The sequence below is a fragment of the Anastrepha obliqua genome, chromosome 2 (genome assembly GCF_027943255.1).
Source record: "Anastrepha obliqua isolate idAnaObli1 chromosome 2, idAnaObli1_1.0, whole genome shotgun sequence".
NCBI classification, from domain to species: Eukaryota; Metazoa; Arthropoda; class Insecta; order Diptera; family Tephritidae; genus Anastrepha; species Anastrepha obliqua.
In genome coordinates this window covers 96668589-96687961 of record NC_072893.1, presented here as the reverse complement: position 1 = coordinate 96687961, position 19373 = coordinate 96668589, and the positions used below count along the sequence as shown (strand labels likewise).

Below are 19373 nucleotides of genomic sequence, written 5' to 3'. Positions count from 1 at the left end.
TGACATTAGTGTATTTCGCGCTTTATCTGTACATATCCTAAAGTTCTTTGTTTGTTTTTAATAAAATATGTATGTCTACACGTAAATATATTTATGTGTGTAAGCCTAATGCTGAAAACAGTGAACAACGTACGCAATCCCTCACCGCAGCCCCTAACGAGCACAAAAACTCATTCCGAGAGAACAACTGCGTTCTTTTAATTACATATTTACACAATACATCGGTTTGTGTGTGTATGTGTTTGGTTGTATCTACACAATGTTGCCATTGATATTTTTGCTTACACACTTTTTCACACATCCGCTTTATCAGTTACAATTTTTCATTGTTTAATAAACCAAAGCCAAAAACCAACAAATTCAAATAATTCATTTATCTATAATTAACATTATTCAACAGTGTTTTTAAGTTATTTTAATAAAAATTATAATTTTTCTAAGTTTATTTTGTAAATGATTTCGAAATGTACTGCTTGGCAACACTGTGTGGTGAGGGAGCAATCAGCTGACAGGGTTTTACGGGAATTTTCAAATATCGTGAAATAAAATTTACGATACTACGATATGGAAAGAAGGAATTTTTCATTTACATGGGGTTCTCATTAGTTTGATCGTAACAGCTGACAGGGGTCTGCGTTTACGTCGTTCACTGTTTCCAGCATTAGTGCATGCTTTCCTTGTTTAGCATTTTCTGCTATGTAAACGATAATCATATGTACGTGTGTATGTATGTATGTATATGCCGGCTATCGCCCTGCACAAACAGTAACGGATCCCAAATTATAATATAGGAGACTATGTATATATGTTTATGCAAATGGGTACGTACGTACACAGATAGATATATATGTGCATATGTATATGCTTGTGTAATTGTTTACATTTGCATTGCATCCCAATCACTAAATCAAGTTAGAAAATAAAACAACTGACTTTAAAATAGCTGGAGAGCCAATGGGAGTTTCGATATTTCTCTAGTAAGCTCTAGCAGTCATCATTTACCGAACATCAGTATTTAATGCGAGTTCTAATACTGCGCATGCCAGTGCTTAAAACTTTCAAAATTGAAACATTTCGTTTAATTTCTGTTTTTTATTGTGTGTAATATTCCAATTAGTTGCGAAGTTGTGAGAAATTAGCAATATGGCTTTCGATAAGCAAAGCGCAGCACAAATGCGCAATGACCTACAGTCTGCGTTAAATGATGCAACAGCACCACCGCCAGCCTATATTTCAATTGAAAATGTGACCACTATGCAGCCTGGATCCAGAGGAGCACCGATCTATGGTGATATACCATCACCGATACCGACTTTCACGCCCATCTATACGAACCAAAATCCACCGGTTGGTCCAAAATCTGTGCGCTTGCGGTGCCCACAATGTAAATGTATGGTGGAGTCGCAAGTTAGACATCGTTCAACGACCAAAACGCATTTGGCCTGTTTGCTGCTCACGTGGACGGGGTGAGTATGAGTGAACCATTGACAAGCTTAGCGATTCAAATTGCCCACTTTTTATATCTCTTCTTAATTTTTTTTACATAGCTGTTGTTGTTGTCTGCCATACTGTATGGATACTTGCCGCAATGCCAATCATTTTTGCCCGATGTGCGGTACTTTTATTGGGTCCTATGAATCCTAAAGCAAGAAGTTCAAAAGAAACTATACAGTTAATGCAGAAATGCCAGATAAGAGACGAGTGGTTTAAGTTCCGTTCATTTCCTTCGATTTCACCTACATAAAAAAGAGTCTAGTTAATTTCAATATACTTATACATACATATATTTACGTACTGACAAAAGATATTAAAATAAAATAAAGTGCATTAACATGGACCGCGTTCACATACGGCAACTCCATTGTTTGCAGTTGTTGTTGTTTTGAGTATACATTCAAGAAATCATTTACAAGAATGAGAACAGAAGACGCATTATGGGAATTGGTGATGTCAGATATTGTCGACCAAATTTCCCACAACAATTGGGGGCAATTTTTTTTTAAATTAATTCAATTAAAAAAAAGTAAAGTGCTCAAAACGCATTTTTCAGTTTTAAAAAGTAATATTTATAAATACTTGCATACATATGTATGTATATGTCTTTTTTGTTATTGTTATTTATATATTTTATTTATTTATTAAGCAGTAAAAACGTTCAATGGTGTACGCTACCACAATGCTTAAATATGTATACCTTATACATATGATAATGTTGAACAATGTATGTATATAAATTAAATTAAGGGGAAAAAACTACTATAAAAACCCTTATGAGAGAGCAAACAAGAAAAAAGGAAGTTACAGGTATGTACATGTACAATGCAGATATTTGGTGACTTAAGCATACTGAAGCAGATCTAATATTAATTGGTTATTAGAATAACTACATTTGATCTTAAACTTATCATTAAGTTTTTCGATTCGTGAGAATATCATTTCTATTTTGTTTTCGTTGTGTAAACGCCTCGTGGAATAATCCCATGGTAAATTAAGCGTTAATCTCAGAAGCTTATTTTGTTGTATTTGCAACGTCTTTATATGTGTTTTTGCACATGTTCCCCATACAGGACATGCATAGAGCATAATTGATTGGAAAATTACTTTGAATATGAAAAGTTTATTTTCAGTACTTAGCTCGCATTTTCTGTTGATTTAATGATATAACATTTTGATTGCGATATTGTATTTATTATTTATGTGGTGAATGTGATCACGGAAGATTAGTTTTTTGTCTAATACTACGCCCAAATATTTAGGGGGGTCTGACCAATTTATATCATGCCTATTAATATTGAGGTTAATGCTGGGCAAATTGCATGGACTCCTTTTTTGGTAAAAAAGATGGCTTGCGTTTTACCAACATTAAGTTATATTTTCCATCTGCGAAGATAGTTTGCGACATGATTCAGCGCACTTTGAATTTTACTCACTATATCATGAGCAGACTTGTGCGAATACAAAATACCGATATCATCAGCATACATGGCGTAGTGACAGTTGTCAAACTTAGGGACGTCAGACACATATATATTAAATAAAATAGGTCCTATAACTGATCCTTGAAGGACACCAGCTGGAACTTCCGTTAGGTCTGAAAATTCATTATTTATACAGACACAGAAAGAACGATTTTTTAGAAAGCTTTGAACAATCTTAATAAGTTGGGTTGGAAATTTTAAATCAACCCATTGTGCCAAACGCAGGCAAAGGCTTTTTCAACGTCGAAAAGGACTAAAGCGGTGGACTTTTTGTTATTGAAACTAGATTTTATGTGGTTACAAATTCTCTGGATTCGGTGTGTTGTACCGTGAAATTTTCTAAATCCAAAAATGTTCACCAGGCAGTACATTACTTTCATTAATAAAATCTGTTAATTTATCTTTTAGTACTTGCTCGAATATTTTACCGAGACTGCTTAAAAGGCTTATTGGTCGATAGCTTCCGATTTCTTTTGGGGGGTTTCCGGGCTTTGGTATTGGAGTTACTTTTGCCGTTTTCCATGTCTCCGGAAAGTACTGTAGTTTAAGACATGAATTGATAATAAATGTAGAAAAAATAACTGCTATTTTAGGCAAATTCTTAAACATTATATTCCTTATATCGCCTAAAGCTGGTGATTTTCATAAAGCTGTTTGTTGAATTAATAAATCGATGTATTTGCACTTAACAAAGTCGGTTGGTGAGGTATTAACATATAGAGAGTTCAGTTTTAAAATTTTTTCATTTACCGCATCTTCATGTATTCTAGAGCTTAACACGTTCCCTGTCCCAATACAAAAATGCAAAATTGTCCGACAAGTCCAACAGGGTTTTTTGAATAATTTGTTTTTTTGTAGTCATAGGATAGCTTTAGTAATAATAATAATTAAAAAAAAAACGGATTTAGGGTATTTCTACCTGAAACACATATGGTCCATGAACGTAGAGGGACATTTTTGCTTCTGCACGTTCATGAAACACATGTGGTTCAGGGAACTTTTTCTATATTTTTTTGGTGTTCATTAGTATTTATTTATTGTGAATATTTTATTATTATTATATTTATTATATTATTATATATAACTAAATTTACGATATTTTCAAACTATATTATAAAATAAGATTTCATTGATAATCTGTTTTTTAGACCTGTCAGTGTCAATTATTTTACTGTTACTGTCATATTTTCGAATTCTGTTCATCAAATTGTTTCAAGGTTATAACGCATGTGATATTTTTGTTGAAAATGCCACGCGTATTATCAACTGAGGAATTGCAACGTTTACTGGAAGACAATGACTTTGGATTGAATGAAAATGAAATGGATTCAAACAGTGAAAACAGCGATATACAAGGCGAGCCTGATTCTGATAGTTCGGATCAAGAACCGAGTTTTTTTGCTGATGACGATGTTGATGATCCTGATTTTGATCCAGGTGAGAATTTCTATTCAAACATTATAACCGGTGACCGTGGTAGAGACTCTCCAGCTGATAATTCATCGGATATCGTCATAAATTCACCTAGGCCAGAAATGAGCAGAAGACGGACTGCTGGTGAGATTATGCGGCTTACTCCGCAGGAAATAAATGATATAGATAGAGAAAATGGCTGGAGCCAGGAAATCCTACCACTGTCACGTCAACCTTATGGCAACAGCCCAATACTTCATGTCCAAAGCGACCAATTCATTGTATCCATTTATCGACGTATATTGACCAATGAAGTGTTAGATCTTATGGTCACTCAAACAAATTTGTACGCTTCTCAACTTACACAGAATGTCAACATGTCACTTCAAAGCCGCATGCATCGGTGGACAGATGTTACACGCGAAGAAATGTTGAAATTTATTGCCTTGTACATGTTGATGGGTATTATGAAATTTCCAACATTTGAATCACATTGGAAACTAAATAGATGCGATTTACTACCATCGAATATTTCACAACGAAAACATGTCACATAATCGGTTCTCGTCAATATTACGTTGCTGGCATTTTGTTGATAATGAAGCTCCGAGGGATCAAAACGAACGTCTATACAAAATAAAACCACTTTTGGACCTTGTTATCAATAACTGGAAGAGCTTACTAACACCTGGTGAATGTATCGTCATTGACGAGTCGATGATGCCGTTTAGAGGCAGGATATCTTTCCGTCAATACAACCCATCAAAAGCTCATAAATACAGCTTGAAAATCTATAAACTGTGCACAGAAGAGGGTTTTGTCTGGAATTATGATATTTACATAGGGCGTGACCCCGAGATTGCTGTTGTTGATAAGCCTGGGAGTGTCGTAGTTCAATTATGTGACGGTCTTCTAGATGCCGGACGGATAATTGTATGTGACAACTATTACAATACCGTAGGATTGGCAAAATATTGACAGCAGCGTAAGACAGACTTATGCGGCACTCTACGGGTAAATAGAAAAGAACTTCCATGGGCAATAAGATAAAAAAAAAATGGGACCTAAGAAAGGTGAAGTAATTGCTCGTCAGAAGGACAATGTAACAGTCATGATTTCTACATGCCATGGTGCCGATATGCACATGTCTTCAGGATATAGGCCAATGATGAAGCCAGAAGCCGTGCTCTATTACAATTAGCGAAAAAAGGGCATAGATGTATTTGACCAGCTTGCAAGTGATTATGACCCTAAAAGAAAGTCGCTTGCATGGTACAAAAAGATCGCTTTAGATGTTTTGATTTGTGCATCTGTAACTAACGCTACACTTTTGTATCGGAAACTACATTCAACTGCTCAAAGAAAATTACACAAAACCGTACTACAGACGCAGCAAGAATTTATTAGGTATTTTTGCAATTGAATAAAGCATCCGATGCAAGCACAAATACAGTTACTAATAGTCCAAGACCGTCTACTAGCTCGATAAGAACTCAGCACTTTCTGCCTAAAATTCAAAGGAAAGAGGACAATAGCATTGTACGCAAACGATGCCGTGGATGCTACGAAGAGTTGCGAAAAGAAGGTAAAAACTGGGACATTGCTGCAAAAAGAGTAAAACGAGTGGATACTGAATGTTTGCAATGCAAAAAATCGTTTTGTTTATCCTGTTTCCAAAACGAACATAATAAGAAATAATAAAAAATAACACTGTGGTACAAAAAAAAAAGTTGCAAAAAAACTTTGGATCGGACATGGTGAGGGTTGTAGCTTATGAAAAACTGAAAATAATGGTATAGGAGAAATTTCCAATACACCCCCAAAATCTCATTTTATGGCCATAAAACCGTTTTTCAGTAGGTTGATGTGAAGAATAACTCCTAACTTCGCCAATTTCCATCCGATTTCGAATTTGCTTTTTTAGTTCGAAAGAACAAAAACAAGCCTTTTTGACAGTGTGTTAACATTTTTTCTGAAATGACAACTGACGAGACTGTAGACGGAAGTATTTGGAATTTTTTTATTTTTTCTCTATTTTTTCGACTTTGACATCATTTTTACGATATTATCCGATATTGAGGATTTTTTTTAGTACCCTACTGTGTTAGTAAATTTAATTCTGCGTCGAATGAGCTATATTTGACTGCAATTGAATTAAAATTAATAGAGTTGTGTGAGTTTTAAGATTTTATTTTTTTTTTACTACGAGATTTGGTATGCGTTTCGAAGCATGAAAATAATAACAAGTGTAATTATAAACACATAATATTTATTGGAGTATTGTGCAGTGCAGCACTGTACGGTATGGTACGGTGCAGTACACAACGGCACTGGTTCCAAACTTAAAAATGCATTGGAAACGGCCCTTTGGAGTTTAGTATGGTACGGTACATTTGTCATTTCTTCATCAGTTTTGAATACTTCTCTGTAAGAAATTCGATCATCATCATTCATCTGAAGTCGTCATCAACTAAATTCCATTGTTTAAATCGAGAAGCGAGCGTTTCAGATTGTCTTCCCGATAGAAGTATGTAAATCACGAGAAAGATCCTAAAAATCCGAATTTGATACAATGTGTCGTTCTGAAGACTTAGAACCAGACGGAAAGTACTCTTCATCATCAGGTTTATTGTTATCAGTTTGATCATCATCAGCAATGAGTTGAACTTCCTTCAGTTCATGACCTGCAGTTGAGTCAATCATATCTCCAAGACTACGGGGTTCTTAACAGTTGCAACATCAGCATACTTTATGTGCTTTCGAGTTTTATAATGATGACCGTTTACGTCCGTTTTACAAAAATAACAATCATCTGGTTTATGATAAGGCTGATGATGCCACATCATCCGAGAATATTGAGAAATTCGACTTTTCTGGCAACGTTTTGATTTATGTCTCTTGAATTTCAATGAAACAAACAATAAAACTTTGACGTTTTAATAAGGTTAAATTATAATAACAAACTTCTTTTGTTAATCAATGTACAGTGTGAACTTTGGTACACTTGGGAGCTTTTTCATATTTCTATTGAAAAAAAAGTGCTATAATATGTCAGATATTTTCGTAAGTTCTAACCAGTTCTGTTGTATGCAGTAAGGTGTACTCTTATGTATACATATACACTCCAATAAATATTACGTATCTATAATAACGCATCAAAACACGTCCTTATTCCCATTTAGCGTAAGTTATACCTACATACCAAATTAGTAAAAAAAAAAAATAAAATCTTAAAACTCACACAACTCTATTAATTTTAATTCAATTACAGTCAAGTATAGCTCATTCGACGCAGAATTAAATTTACTAACACAGTAGGGTACTAAAAAAAATCCTCAATATCGGATAATATCGTAAAAATGATGTCAAAGTCGAAAAAATAGAGAAAAAATAAAAAAATTCCAAATACTTCCGTCTACAGTCTCGTCAGTTGTCATTTCAGAAAAAATGTTAACACACTGTCAAAAAGGCTTGTTTTTGTTCTTTCGAACTAAAAAAGCAAATTCGAAATCGGATGGAAATTGGCGAAGTTAGGAGTTATTGTTCACATCAACCTACTGAAAAACGGTTTTATGGCCATAAAATGAGATTTTGGGGGTGTATTGGAAATTTCTCCTATACCATTATTTTCAGTTTTTCATAAGCTACAACCCTCACCATGTCCGATCCAAAGTTTTTTTGCAACTTTTTTTTTTGTACCACAGTGTAATTTGTGATTTCTGCGTAAAATAAAAATATTTTTTCGTATGTGCCGGCTTCTTTACTTTATTATCGTACCAGCACGTTCAGTGCAGAAACTGTACAGTTCCGTTACGTCCAGTCGAATAATTTGCTTTAGAAGTTTCATATACCCCCTGACGCACATATGACTCAGGAACGTATCAGTGCTTATCAGCCGCACGTTTCCTAAACCATATGTGGCTCAGCGGATAGGGAACGTGTTAAGAACTTTGTGATTATTTTGGAAAGTGTGAGCAAATGCCTTTGCTTTTTCGTGGCTTAACACAATAGTTTTGTTTTGATCAAAGAGAGCTGGACATTGTATATGCCTCTTTTTTAAAACTTTGCTCATATTCCAGAGAGGCTTACTTCTTGTATCTAGGATAGGTGAATAGTTTTATTCCATTCTTCGACATAGGAACATATTGAACGACTTCTTTCCGTATACGTTCAGACAATCTAAATATCTATAACTGATCTTCCTGTTTCCGATAGTGGCTCCATTGCCTTCGAAAGTAATTTCTTATTTTAAGTAAATTTAATATATAAGGTGGTAGTTTAACAAAAATAATCTTTCGTGTTTTTTTAGGTACTGAAATTTTTACATATATTTTCGTCAACATTTTCGCGGGAGATAATCTCCTCTAAATTTGTAAATGTGTTTTGAAGGGCATTTTTTAAAAACTTCTTATGTGAGCACCAGTTAGCATTTGATAAGTCCCAGTTTAAATTAGAAATATATGGATTCTCTATCTTCAAATTAAAATGATCATAATTCAATTCATTAATAGGTATTAGCATAGATATATAAGTTGGAATATTAGTCAATACAATATTTAGATTTAACAGTGAAGATCTTTTCGCAGATGGCAATTATTGTAGGTAGGATTATCAGAATAAGAAATGGTAATTGGAAAAAATGTTATAAATTCTTTGAGTACGAGTATATTTCCCCAAGCATTTGCTCTTACACAACCCCATTCACGATGTTTATATATAGAAAATATAGAAATCACCACAGGTTACTAAATTGTCTTTAACATTAAAAATACGTCTTAAATCTTTTTTATAAAATTTACGCAAATCATTTGTTGGTGAACCTCCCGGACAGTATACACTAAAAATCTTAATTTTACTATTATTTTTATCAACAATTTCAATTCCTACGTTTTGAATTACTTTAGTTTTGATATTTTCTATTTCATAATAATTAATTGTTTTCCTGACTAAGATGGCAACCCCACCTCCAGTTAAAATAAGTCGATCCCTACGTATGACCGAATAGTGTGGATGATAATATATAATTTGTTCTTGTGGTTTTAATGTAGAAAATCAAAAAAATTCATTATTACGGATACTTCTACAGTTCCAAAAAATTGCTTACACTTATTGCTTGAGTACAAATATTTAATAGTTAATTGAATTATAACATTAAATTGTTGGTCTTTACTGGTATATGTTTCAAGCTTAGAAATAATATCGAGCGTTAGTTAAATGATTTCCTCGTACGTGAGCAAACAATCATTTGACCCGCTATCAGCAGCCGCATTATTTCCAGAGCGCCAGCCCTGCGTAGTTGATGTGGGAATCGGCAGCCTTTGGTTGAGCTGCAATCTTTTCGCGTTTAGCTTCGGAAACTGTTTATCGTTCAACCGTAATTTAAATTGTGCTGGGGTGTGCACTTGTGAAATCTTGTTGAATTTTTGTTTGATTTGCATATACAGTGACCGACAAAAGTCTATATACTCCCCTCATTTTCACTGGATTGAAAGTTCAAAAACTTGACTGAAAAATGTGTTTACGCTGTTTTATTTGAAAGCTTTTTCTAATCATTATAAACTTAAAAAAATCCATACATTACATAAATATGGCAAAAAAATCTAAAACCAACGCTGACAAAAGTCTACATACAGTACACAAATATCTTACTCCAGTGTGACAAACTTCACTTAACTCTAAGTATTATTGCTTCTTAGTATTCAGTTGGTCCATCATTAACATCAATTTACACACGGAGACATCTGGAAGGGAGACACTGGAAATTCTCTTTTCATGTCTCATTCGCGGCCACACGGGCAAAATTGTTTTCGGCAACATTTTGACGTTTACTACTTTAGCATCTTCTGGTTCGAATATGTTCTACAACCCGCTAACATGTAAAGCGGAAAACGTTCGTCAACAATTTCTTAAATATATCAATGAAGAATGCAAACTGGTTAAATAATAAATAATTTGTTGTTTTTTTTATTGAAATATATTTATATGGTATTATAAATTGTTGTACTTGAAAAAAAAAAAAATTAAATTAAAAATGCTTCATATATAAATAATTTACTTAAACTTAACTTGAGTATCTAGAAATGCGGGGAAAAATTAGAATTTAATACAAACATGTCCCATAACTTTTTTAAATTAAACCTACTTTACTAGCAAAAATAATTCTGCATTTCCCAAGCAGCGTTCGGATGTTTATCATCGTTTATATCTTTCATTTGATTGAAAACCAACATAGAACTCAGAACTTTCCCCCACAAAGAAGAAAACGAATGGAGCAACTGTCAAAAATTGCTTTAAGATAAGAAATACGAATAAGAAGCACAAAGCGTGTCGCCAGTACAGGAGCAAATTGCCTTCTCTCTTCCGCGGCCGTCCTTCACCCCCGAACAAAATGTTTCCCTTCCAAATGTTTCCGTGTGTAAATGGGCACCTTGAAGCCGTCGTGGCATCGAGGTGACTAAATTTGTTAACCCTGCAGAAGTTATATTCTTCCAAGCTTCTATTAGTCGTTCTTTGAGTACTGAAGCGCCTGAAATAGGATTTTTTCTAATTTTTCGACCTAAAATTTCCCAGACATACTCAATAATATTCAAATCTGGGCTTAGCGATGGTGTATTTAATTGCCTTGGAGCATGGTAAAGCAGCCAATACTTCACAATGTGTGCTGAGCGCTTTGGATCGTTATCCTGTTGAGAGGCCCAACCTGGACCAAGCTCCAAATCATCCACAAAAGATTTCAGATTGACTTCCAATGGTGATTTGTATTTATAACGAACATACTAATCTTCCAACTCCAGATGCAGCAACAGCTCCCCAAACCAATACTTTGCCGCCACCATCCTTCACTGTTGATACCAAATTTTTTTGACTCAGTACAGTATTTTTTTCCTCCACACTTTTGCTCTTCCATCGCCGGAAACCGGTTCTGTATGTACACTTTTGTCAACGCTGTTTTTGCGTTTTTTTAGCATAACAGTGTTGTTTTATGTTAAAGAATGGATTTGTTTTAGTTAAGTCGATTAGAAAGGGATTTCAAATGAAATTGCATAAACACATTTTTAAGCAAAGTGTTTGTACTTTGTAAACAACGAAAGGGAGAGGTGTATGTAGACTTCTGTCGGCCACTGTATGCAACCCGATTTGGGCAAGTCGGATCAGTAGACTTGTGGCTGTTATCGCAGTTAGCGGAGCGCACTTAATCAGCAATTGTATAGCCCATGGTTTTATATTTACCGGCGCAATTTGAACATTTTGTTTTAATGAAGCATCCGCGCTCTGCATGGCTGAACATTTGATAATTTCGACATTGTATTGGTTGGTTCTTTTTTTCGCTGGTAGTCCCATCGTACAATGGTTTGAAATAGAGACTTTACATTTTGACGAAGATCATGAAGTCTCCCTGCCTTATTTTCAAAATATACAACGTATATAGTATCAGTATAGTTTTCATTGTAATTCGTTATGATTGCGTTTACTTCTTTGTATTTGAATCCAACAGAAGTTCACTCGGTTTTGACGTTCTCGGCACTTTTGTTTTCTAAGCCGTGTATTACCGCTTTGAATGCAAGATCACTCTTTGAGTCATGGGTGAAAAATTGTAGTTTATATTCCCTCAGTGGGTTCTTAATTTGCTCATACACATTAATATTCTCATAAATAATTTTAACACCCATTGATATTTTTTAATAAGGAAATGTTTAATTTCTTTTGTAGTCAAAAGTTTAAGTAAATAGTCACTACTTATTGCCAGCCCCTTAATAGGTGGAATAAAAATTGTGTCAGACTTTTTTTACTTTGAGTTGTTGGCCTCCATCTCCAAGTCTGAATCACAGTCAGAAAGGGCTTGCAGAGGTGTCCAAAAGTTTTCATTTTCAAGGTTTACGGAATTGGCTTTAGTCATCGTTAAAATTTTTTTTTTAATGTGACATTTCGCCTTCATCGCACTACTTCACAATATGTTTTGCTATTTTGCTTTCTCGCGCTTCTTCAGTGACTCCGTTAGCATTTTTCTTCACTTATCTTATAGTAAATCATTTCAAGAATGTTGTGTCAAAATTTTAAGTGGATCGGAGCAGAACTCTCAAAGTTATAGCCTTTGTAAGTACTCTACCTCGAATGCGGAGCATCGATAATTTTTCAGAGTCATTTTTTCAAACGCGTTTTTCCCGAAACGACTTCTTAAAAGTCGGTGCCAATCAAAACTCCGAAACTATTCAACCGATTCTTTTCAAATTTGGCACACGTTTTCTAAATCAAAAATACCTCCCCCCCCCACTGTTTTTTTTTTATTTTTATTTTTTTTAAGGTTGTTTTTCACTTACAAATATGGCGAAATTTTTCGCCAAAAATGCTCGTTTTACGTTTTTTTGCCACCAAAACTACAAAAATGAAAAAAAAAAAAATTTTTATTAATGGAGGGGGGGGGGGGGGGAGAGCATTACGTCATACTTTAACTGAAAAATTCGACTTTTTTAGTTTCAGATGATTCTACGACGAATGCCGATTGGCACCGCAGAGCACCTCTTGAAAAACATATCTCCAAAAAAACTCTGTCATGGGCTTATTTGTCAATATTTTATTATTAATATTTTTTAAAAACTTAGTGAAAAGATGTACAATAACATGCAACTGATTTTATTAAAGTATCTTAAGCCATATTTCTGTAAAAAATTAAAAAAAAAAAATGTTTTTTTTTTAGCGCTAAACCCTACCACCCCCTTAAGAAAAGCACGTTCTACGCTAATCAGAGCATGATTCACACTCGACTGTTGTTATTGTTATTTAAATCACCATTTGGATCTGGAAACTGTCTAGGCTTATTATTAATTTCGGCGGACACCTCGAAGAGGCAAAAAATGTATTATCAATTCTGACGGGATCACCGCAATTTCCAAATTCGTGAGATCGGCATCATTGATTCCCAGTGAAAGGTCATTTGGTAGTTTTTCGTAATACATTTTTACGGATAGAAACAGAAGAAAGTCAAAATAAAAGGAACAGTTTTTGAATGTGTGTTTTTAAATTTATAATTATTTCCTCAACATGTCTTGAGCATTCACAAATCGTTTATAATATGAAAAGATGGTGGATATGATGTTACACAAGGATTCCCGAAAGAGACAAATGGAAGTATACAAAATTTTCGGGAAGAGATTAGTGTGGTCTAGAAATTTCAAAAAAGCTATTTTCTGTTTTTTCGATATTTCGAAAGTATAATATCTTAAAAATATACTGTGATTTTTTCATGCGGAAATTCCCCATATTATAGCTCCTACAGGTAGAGAGCGGTCCACGCGCTCCTGTACCTCAAACCTTAAACTCATTTACCTCGAAACGACTTTTTTCGGCCTGGTGTTGGCAAAATCCAACGTATAAACTCTCTTGTCAACAATTCCTACTGAGTAGGCAATTAAGAAGTAAAGTCCTCTCTCGTCGAACAAAACTAACACTCTATAAGGCTCTCCTCATGGCCATTCTAAAACAATATCCGATGAAGCGTCTCTTGGAGTATTTGTGAGAAATATTCTGCGGAAGATTTTTGATCCAACGGGATTTCCATGGAATGCCAAAGAACTCGGGCTTTGAGAAATTTCCGAATGCATTTCGTATTGGTATGTATGTATATCAATAACTCTCATCAAAGTACACCGCGATTGAAAATATTGATTGATAGTACTATAAAAAAAAAAAAAAAAAAACAAAAAAAAAAAAAACAAAAACATTTTTCTAATAGCGGTCGCCCCTCGGCAGGCAATGGCAAACCTCCGAGTGTATTTCTGCCATGAAAAAGCTCCTCATAAAAATATCTGCCGTTCGGAGTCGGCCTAAAACTGTAGGTCCTTCCATTTGTGGAACAACATCAAGACGCACACCACAAATAGGAGGAGGAGCTCGGCCAAACACCTAACAGAAGTGTATGCGCCAATTACACAGGTCGACACTGAAAATGATTCAAGCATCGGACCCGGCCTATCTTATAGATTTTTCATCGCGGAATACGAATCTGACCTTAAAAAGTTACCATCACGTCAAGATTTTGAAAAAAATTAGTTCAAAAAGTCAAAAAAAAACGTGTTTTTGACCATTTTTGACCAAATGTAGTGGATGAACCTGAGGTGATGGAAGCTTCTACCTAGCCTTAAACTGAAGCCTGAACCTTCAGTTATAAGATCCAAATCGAAAATACCCTGAATCAATTGTAAATTTTGATGTAGCACAATTTTTTTAACTGCTCGCGCACGATTTTCATAGGTGCAGCCATGCAGGCTAGTTAGCCTTATCATAGTGGTGCGCTGAATTGTACCTTTTACCTATCATGTTTTTAGTTATTGGGTTTACTTAGTACGATTCGGAAGTTGTAATTTCAAAATTGAAAGTGTCGGATTCAAGATGGCGAAAATAAAAATTTAATAAAATCAAATAAAAATTTGATTTTGCAGCTTGTCTTAGAATTAAAGGAAAGGCAAAAATTGTAAGTAGAATTTCGTTTGTCTAGAAATTTAGTTGTTACAGTTAGAAATATTTCTAGCTATTAGCTATATTTCTACCAAAGACACATATTTCTAACTGTTACACCTTAATTTCAAGCTAATCGCAATTCAGCTATACGGTTAGCTGGGTCAGCTAAAAATTTCTTTCAATGTTTGGTTTTATGATGCGCTGAAGACAAATATGACATCATAATTTAAAAAGGCAAAACCAATATGGTGATCTAAATTACTTTTTACTTCACGAACAACTATTGAAAGATGAATTTATATAGTTATATTAGACTAATTTTTGACAGTAGTAATAAAGTTTTATTATCTGACATTAGCTGGTGAACCAATATTTTAGTGCATAATAAATTTATTAAATTCACGACCCCAGAATGTGCCACGAGGAGGCTGTCAGTATTTTACACTCCACTTTTGTTTTTTTTTGTTCTTTTTTATTTTAAAAAATTTTTTTTGTTTGTTTTTTTTCCTTTTTGTTTTTTTTTTTTCCTTTTTGTTTTTTTTTTTTTTTTGTTTATTAATATTCTCGCATTTGTGGTAATTTTTTGTTATTCCTTAGAAAGGAATTTCTTCCTTCTTTGTTTGAATTTTTTGAATCCACAATTTGTTCTTCAAATACAAGTTTCACGGATGCTTCTAATCTTTGTAAGTTTTCTCAAGGTTTTAAGGAATAAGAAGAAACACACAAAGGATAAAGAATTTAGTTTTGAGTACTTTCATTTTCTAAAATTTGATTTTTATTCGGCAGACTTGGGAAGGTTAATCTTTGTGACTTTCTAGAGTAATTGCAATCATCATCTTTTAATAAGCCCCAGCAGTAATCCGCAAGCATGCTATTCCATTCCATTTTCCTTGATATCTTTTCTCCATAGTTTTTATATCTTGATGAAATCTCTCACCATGCTCATCGCTAACGTCTCCACAATTTTGTGGGAAAAAATCCAAATGCGAGTCAAGAAAATGTATCTTCAAGGACATGTTGCAGCCCAAGCGTTCATAGTTTTTCAACATATTTGCAACTAACGTTTTGTACTTGTCAGATCGTCTGCTACCCAGAAAATTCGCGCATACTTCCTTGAATGATATCCAGGCGGCTTTTTCCTTAGCAGTGAGCTTTTTTTGAAATTCTTCATCTTTTAACACTTGGCGAATTTCTGGACCAACAAAAATGCCCTCTTTCAACTTAGCATCACTCAGATATTTAAATTTTTCTTTTAAATGTAGAAATCGTTTACCAGTTTTATCCATGGCTTTTACAAAATTTTTCATCAGGCCAAGTTTGATATGAAGTGGTGGTAAAATGATGTCATTTGAATCAACAAGAGGTTTACTTGAGACATTTTTGGCTCCTGGAATAAATTCCTTTCTCTTAGGCCACGCTTTAACTTTGTATTGCTTATCTCTTGCTCTATAATTATTTATTTATTTTTTACTTATAAAGGCCGAGCGAGCACAGAGAACGATTCGCTATGTACATAGTTAAGACGAACGATTGTTATAAGTTGAGTTCTAATCACTTGTATAGGGTTTTTCAGTAAGAGCGCTTCAACTTTTGAACATTTTTGAATAAAACACAAACGGTTTGACTTTTTTAACTAATTTTTTTTTTTATTATCGAGTTTGAACATATACATTTAAGTATGAAATTCGATTTCTTTTGCATGACTACCGCGTGCACGTGTTACGAAGTCCAATCGTTCTGAGCTCACAAATCGTCGCCGGCTTGTTACTGTAGACCAATGACTTCACATAACCCCAAAACGGGACGGCTTGTTAAATGGACCGTAAAATGGCCGTAATGCTATTAAAGTAGCAGCAACAGAATCATTATTTTCATAAAAAATTTGCACGATTTGCAATCGTTGCTCAAGTGTGTAGCGTTCCATGATGAAATGTATACTAATGAAGTTTACAAATGACAAGCGAAAAATAAAAAATATTGCGTCGTTCGCCCTTCCTATCGCGAAAAAGTTGAAGCGCACCTATTGAATAACCCTATACTTCATAACTGTGTTTCTTTGGATGTGAGATATCCCTCGAATAAGGAAATTCGCCCCAACCTGGGCTATCCATCGCTCTCTCTTTCAAAAGTTAGGAGTTGCCGCTACAAAAGTTATCATGTCTGAAAGGCTTTGAAAGAGAACATTTAAAATTATTAGGTATTTCGTTGTTGGGCATTCGTACTGGACTCTTACAGGGAGAAAGCCAATCAAATCTTCCTCCAAAATCTTAATTCCCTTTATATAAACCGATTTCTCAAGTAATACTCTTAGGGTCAATGGAATTCAGACTTAAGCTAAAACTTGCATTTTTTAAGCAAATTAAGTTTAATTTATTTTACGAAAGTCGACAAACTGCAAAGAATTCTCATTGCATTAGAAATTCAGATAATGATTCATAAGCCACATCATTCTACATAATAACAGTAGCGACCAAAACTGTTTATAGGAAGTTTCGTTAATATTTACAATGTTTTTCGAAATAAAACTTTTAGCTGTTATTTTTTTTAAATAACGTCCAATTTGTTCAAAGAAATGTGCTCAAAATTAAAAAACTTGAACTAATTTCCATTTAAATTTTGAACTGTTTGATTTGAATAATATACTAGCTTTCAGTAAGCAGTTTCAAGGCTCCTATAATTTTTGAACATATATATGTAAATATTTAAAACAAATGATCATGAACTCACTTATGCTGCTACTATACATACATACATACATATATGAAAGACCAAATTGCTGTAGAGAGAGAATGTAAAAAATGAGAATGTAAAAAATTCTATATATATATAAAATATATATATATAATATATATATATATATATATATAATTGACGCGTACACCCTGTTTGGGTGTTTGGCCGAGCTCCTCCTCCTATTTGTGTCTTGATGTTGTTCCACAAATGGAAGGACTTACAGTTTCAAACCGACTCCGAACGGCAGATATTTTTATGAGGAGCTTTTTCATGGCAGAAATACACTCGGAGTTTTGCCATTACCTGCCGAGGAGCGACCGCTATTAGAAAAATGTTTTTCTTAATTTTGGTGTTTCTCCGAGATTCGAACCTAAGTTCTCTCTGTGAATTCCGAATAGTAGTCACGCACCAACCCATTCGGCTACGGCGACCGCGGGTTATATTCAACTCAAATTTAGTTTGCCAAACAGTCTCGTATTATTTTTCCTGACTCAGCTTTAATGCACTTTATTTTATTTTATTAACTTTTGTAAATACATATGTATATATTGAAATGTATATGACATAGGTCCAATAAGTGGAATCGAAGGAAATGACCGGAGCTTAAAACTAGTATTCACTCTTTGTCAACTTTTACTCGTCTCTTATCTGTCATTTCTGCATTAACTTTATAGTTTCTCTTGAACTTCTTGCTTTAGGATTCATAGGTCCCAATAAAAGTACCGCACATCGGGCAAAAATGATTGGCATTGCGGCAAGTATCCATACAGTATGGCAGACAACAACAACAGCTATGTAAAAAAAATTAAGAAGAGATATAAAAAGTGGGCAATTTGAAATTTTCGCTAAGCTTGTCAATGGTTCACTCATACTCACCCCGTCCACGTGAGCAGCAAACAGGCCAAATGCGTTTTGGTCGTTGAACGATGTCTAACTTGCGACTCCACCATACATTTACATTGTGGGCACCGCAAGCGCACTGATTTTGGACCAACCGGTGGATTTTGGTTCGTATAGATGGGCGTGAAAGTCGGTATCGGTGATGGTATATCACCATAGTTCGGTGCTCCTCTGGATCCAGGCTGCATAGTGGTCACATTTTCAGTTGAAATATAGTCTGGTGGTGGTGCTGTTGCATCATTTAACGCAGACTGTAGGTCATTGCGCATTTGTGCTTCGCTTTGCTTATTGAAAGCCATATTGCTAATTTCTCACAACTTCGCAACTAATTGGAATATTACACACAAAGAAAACAGAAATTAAACGAAATGTTTCAATTTTGAAAGTTTTAAGCACTGGCATGCGCAGTATTAGAACTCACATTAAATACTGATGTTCGGTAAATGATGACTCCTAGAGCTTACCAGAGAAATATCGGAACTCCCATTGGCTCTCAAACTATTTTAAAGTCAATTGTTTTATTTTGTAACTTGATTTAGTTATTGGGAAGCAATGCATGAGAAACAAATGTAAACAATTTTACAGGCACATACTTATAGATATGCACATATATGTATACCTATCTGTGTAGGTATGTACCCGTTTGCATATACATACATAGTCTCCTACATTATACAGGGCGGGCCATATAGCATTTGCTGTGTGAACCACCTATTTTTTTGAGAATGATAACACAGATGACATGTCGAATGTGTTCATAATTTACTTAAAGGTTGAACAAAATTGGGAAATATTGAAAACCTATTTCCAAAGTGGTGAGTCTTCTTCTTCTTTTCTGATTTTCACATCGGCGTCTACGCCAATAAGCAAAATTGTCGGATTTGGGGCTCAGAA

General features: G+C 34.5%; 2 protein-coding genes across 2 annotated transcripts; one reads left to right on the top strand and one right to left on the bottom strand.

The window, feature by feature from the left end:
• The first annotated feature begins 956 nt into the window (after nucleotides 1-956).
• Nucleotides 957-1891, top strand: LOC129237706 (lipopolysaccharide-induced tumor necrosis factor-alpha factor homolog). Its single transcript, XM_054872602.1, has 2 exons — nucleotides 957-1466; nucleotides 1548-1891. The coding sequence occupies exons 1-2, from the start codon at nucleotides 1144-1146 to the stop codon at nucleotides 1642-1644; spliced, it is 420 nt and encodes a 139-aa protein (XP_054728577.1). The 5' UTR covers nucleotides 957-1143; the 3' UTR covers nucleotides 1645-1891.
• A 16165-nt stretch (nucleotides 1892-18056) lies between these two features.
• Nucleotides 18057-18913, bottom strand: LOC129237648 (lipopolysaccharide-induced tumor necrosis factor-alpha factor-like). The gene is made up of 2 exons (XM_054872521.1): nucleotides 18456-18913; nucleotides 18057-18370 (listed from the first exon to the last, which is right to left on the bottom strand). The coding sequence occupies exons 1-2, from the start codon at nucleotides 18776-18778 to the stop codon at nucleotides 18274-18276; spliced, it is 420 nt and encodes a 139-aa protein (XP_054728496.1). The 5' UTR covers nucleotides 18779-18913; the 3' UTR covers nucleotides 18057-18273.
• Between the last annotated feature and the right edge of the window lie 460 nt (nucleotides 18914-19373).

Bases quoted from the DNA above. Each gene is read 5' to 3' on its own strand.
- LOC129237648 (XM_054872521.1), bottom strand. From the start codon at position 18,778: ATGGCTTTCAATAAGCAAAGCGAAGCACAAATGCGCAATGACCTACAG. The intron at 18,371-18,455 runs GTGAGTATGAGT...TTTTTTACATAG, and splicing joins TTGCTGCTCACGTGGACGGG to CTGTTGTTGTTGTCTGCCAT.
- LOC129237706 (XM_054872602.1), top strand. From the start codon at position 1,144: ATGGCTTTCGATAAGCAAAGCGCAGCACAAATGCGCAATGACCTACAG. The intron at 1,467-1,547 runs GTGAGTATGAGT...TTTTTTACATAG, and splicing joins TTGCTGCTCACGTGGACGGG to CTGTTGTTGTTGTCTGCCAT.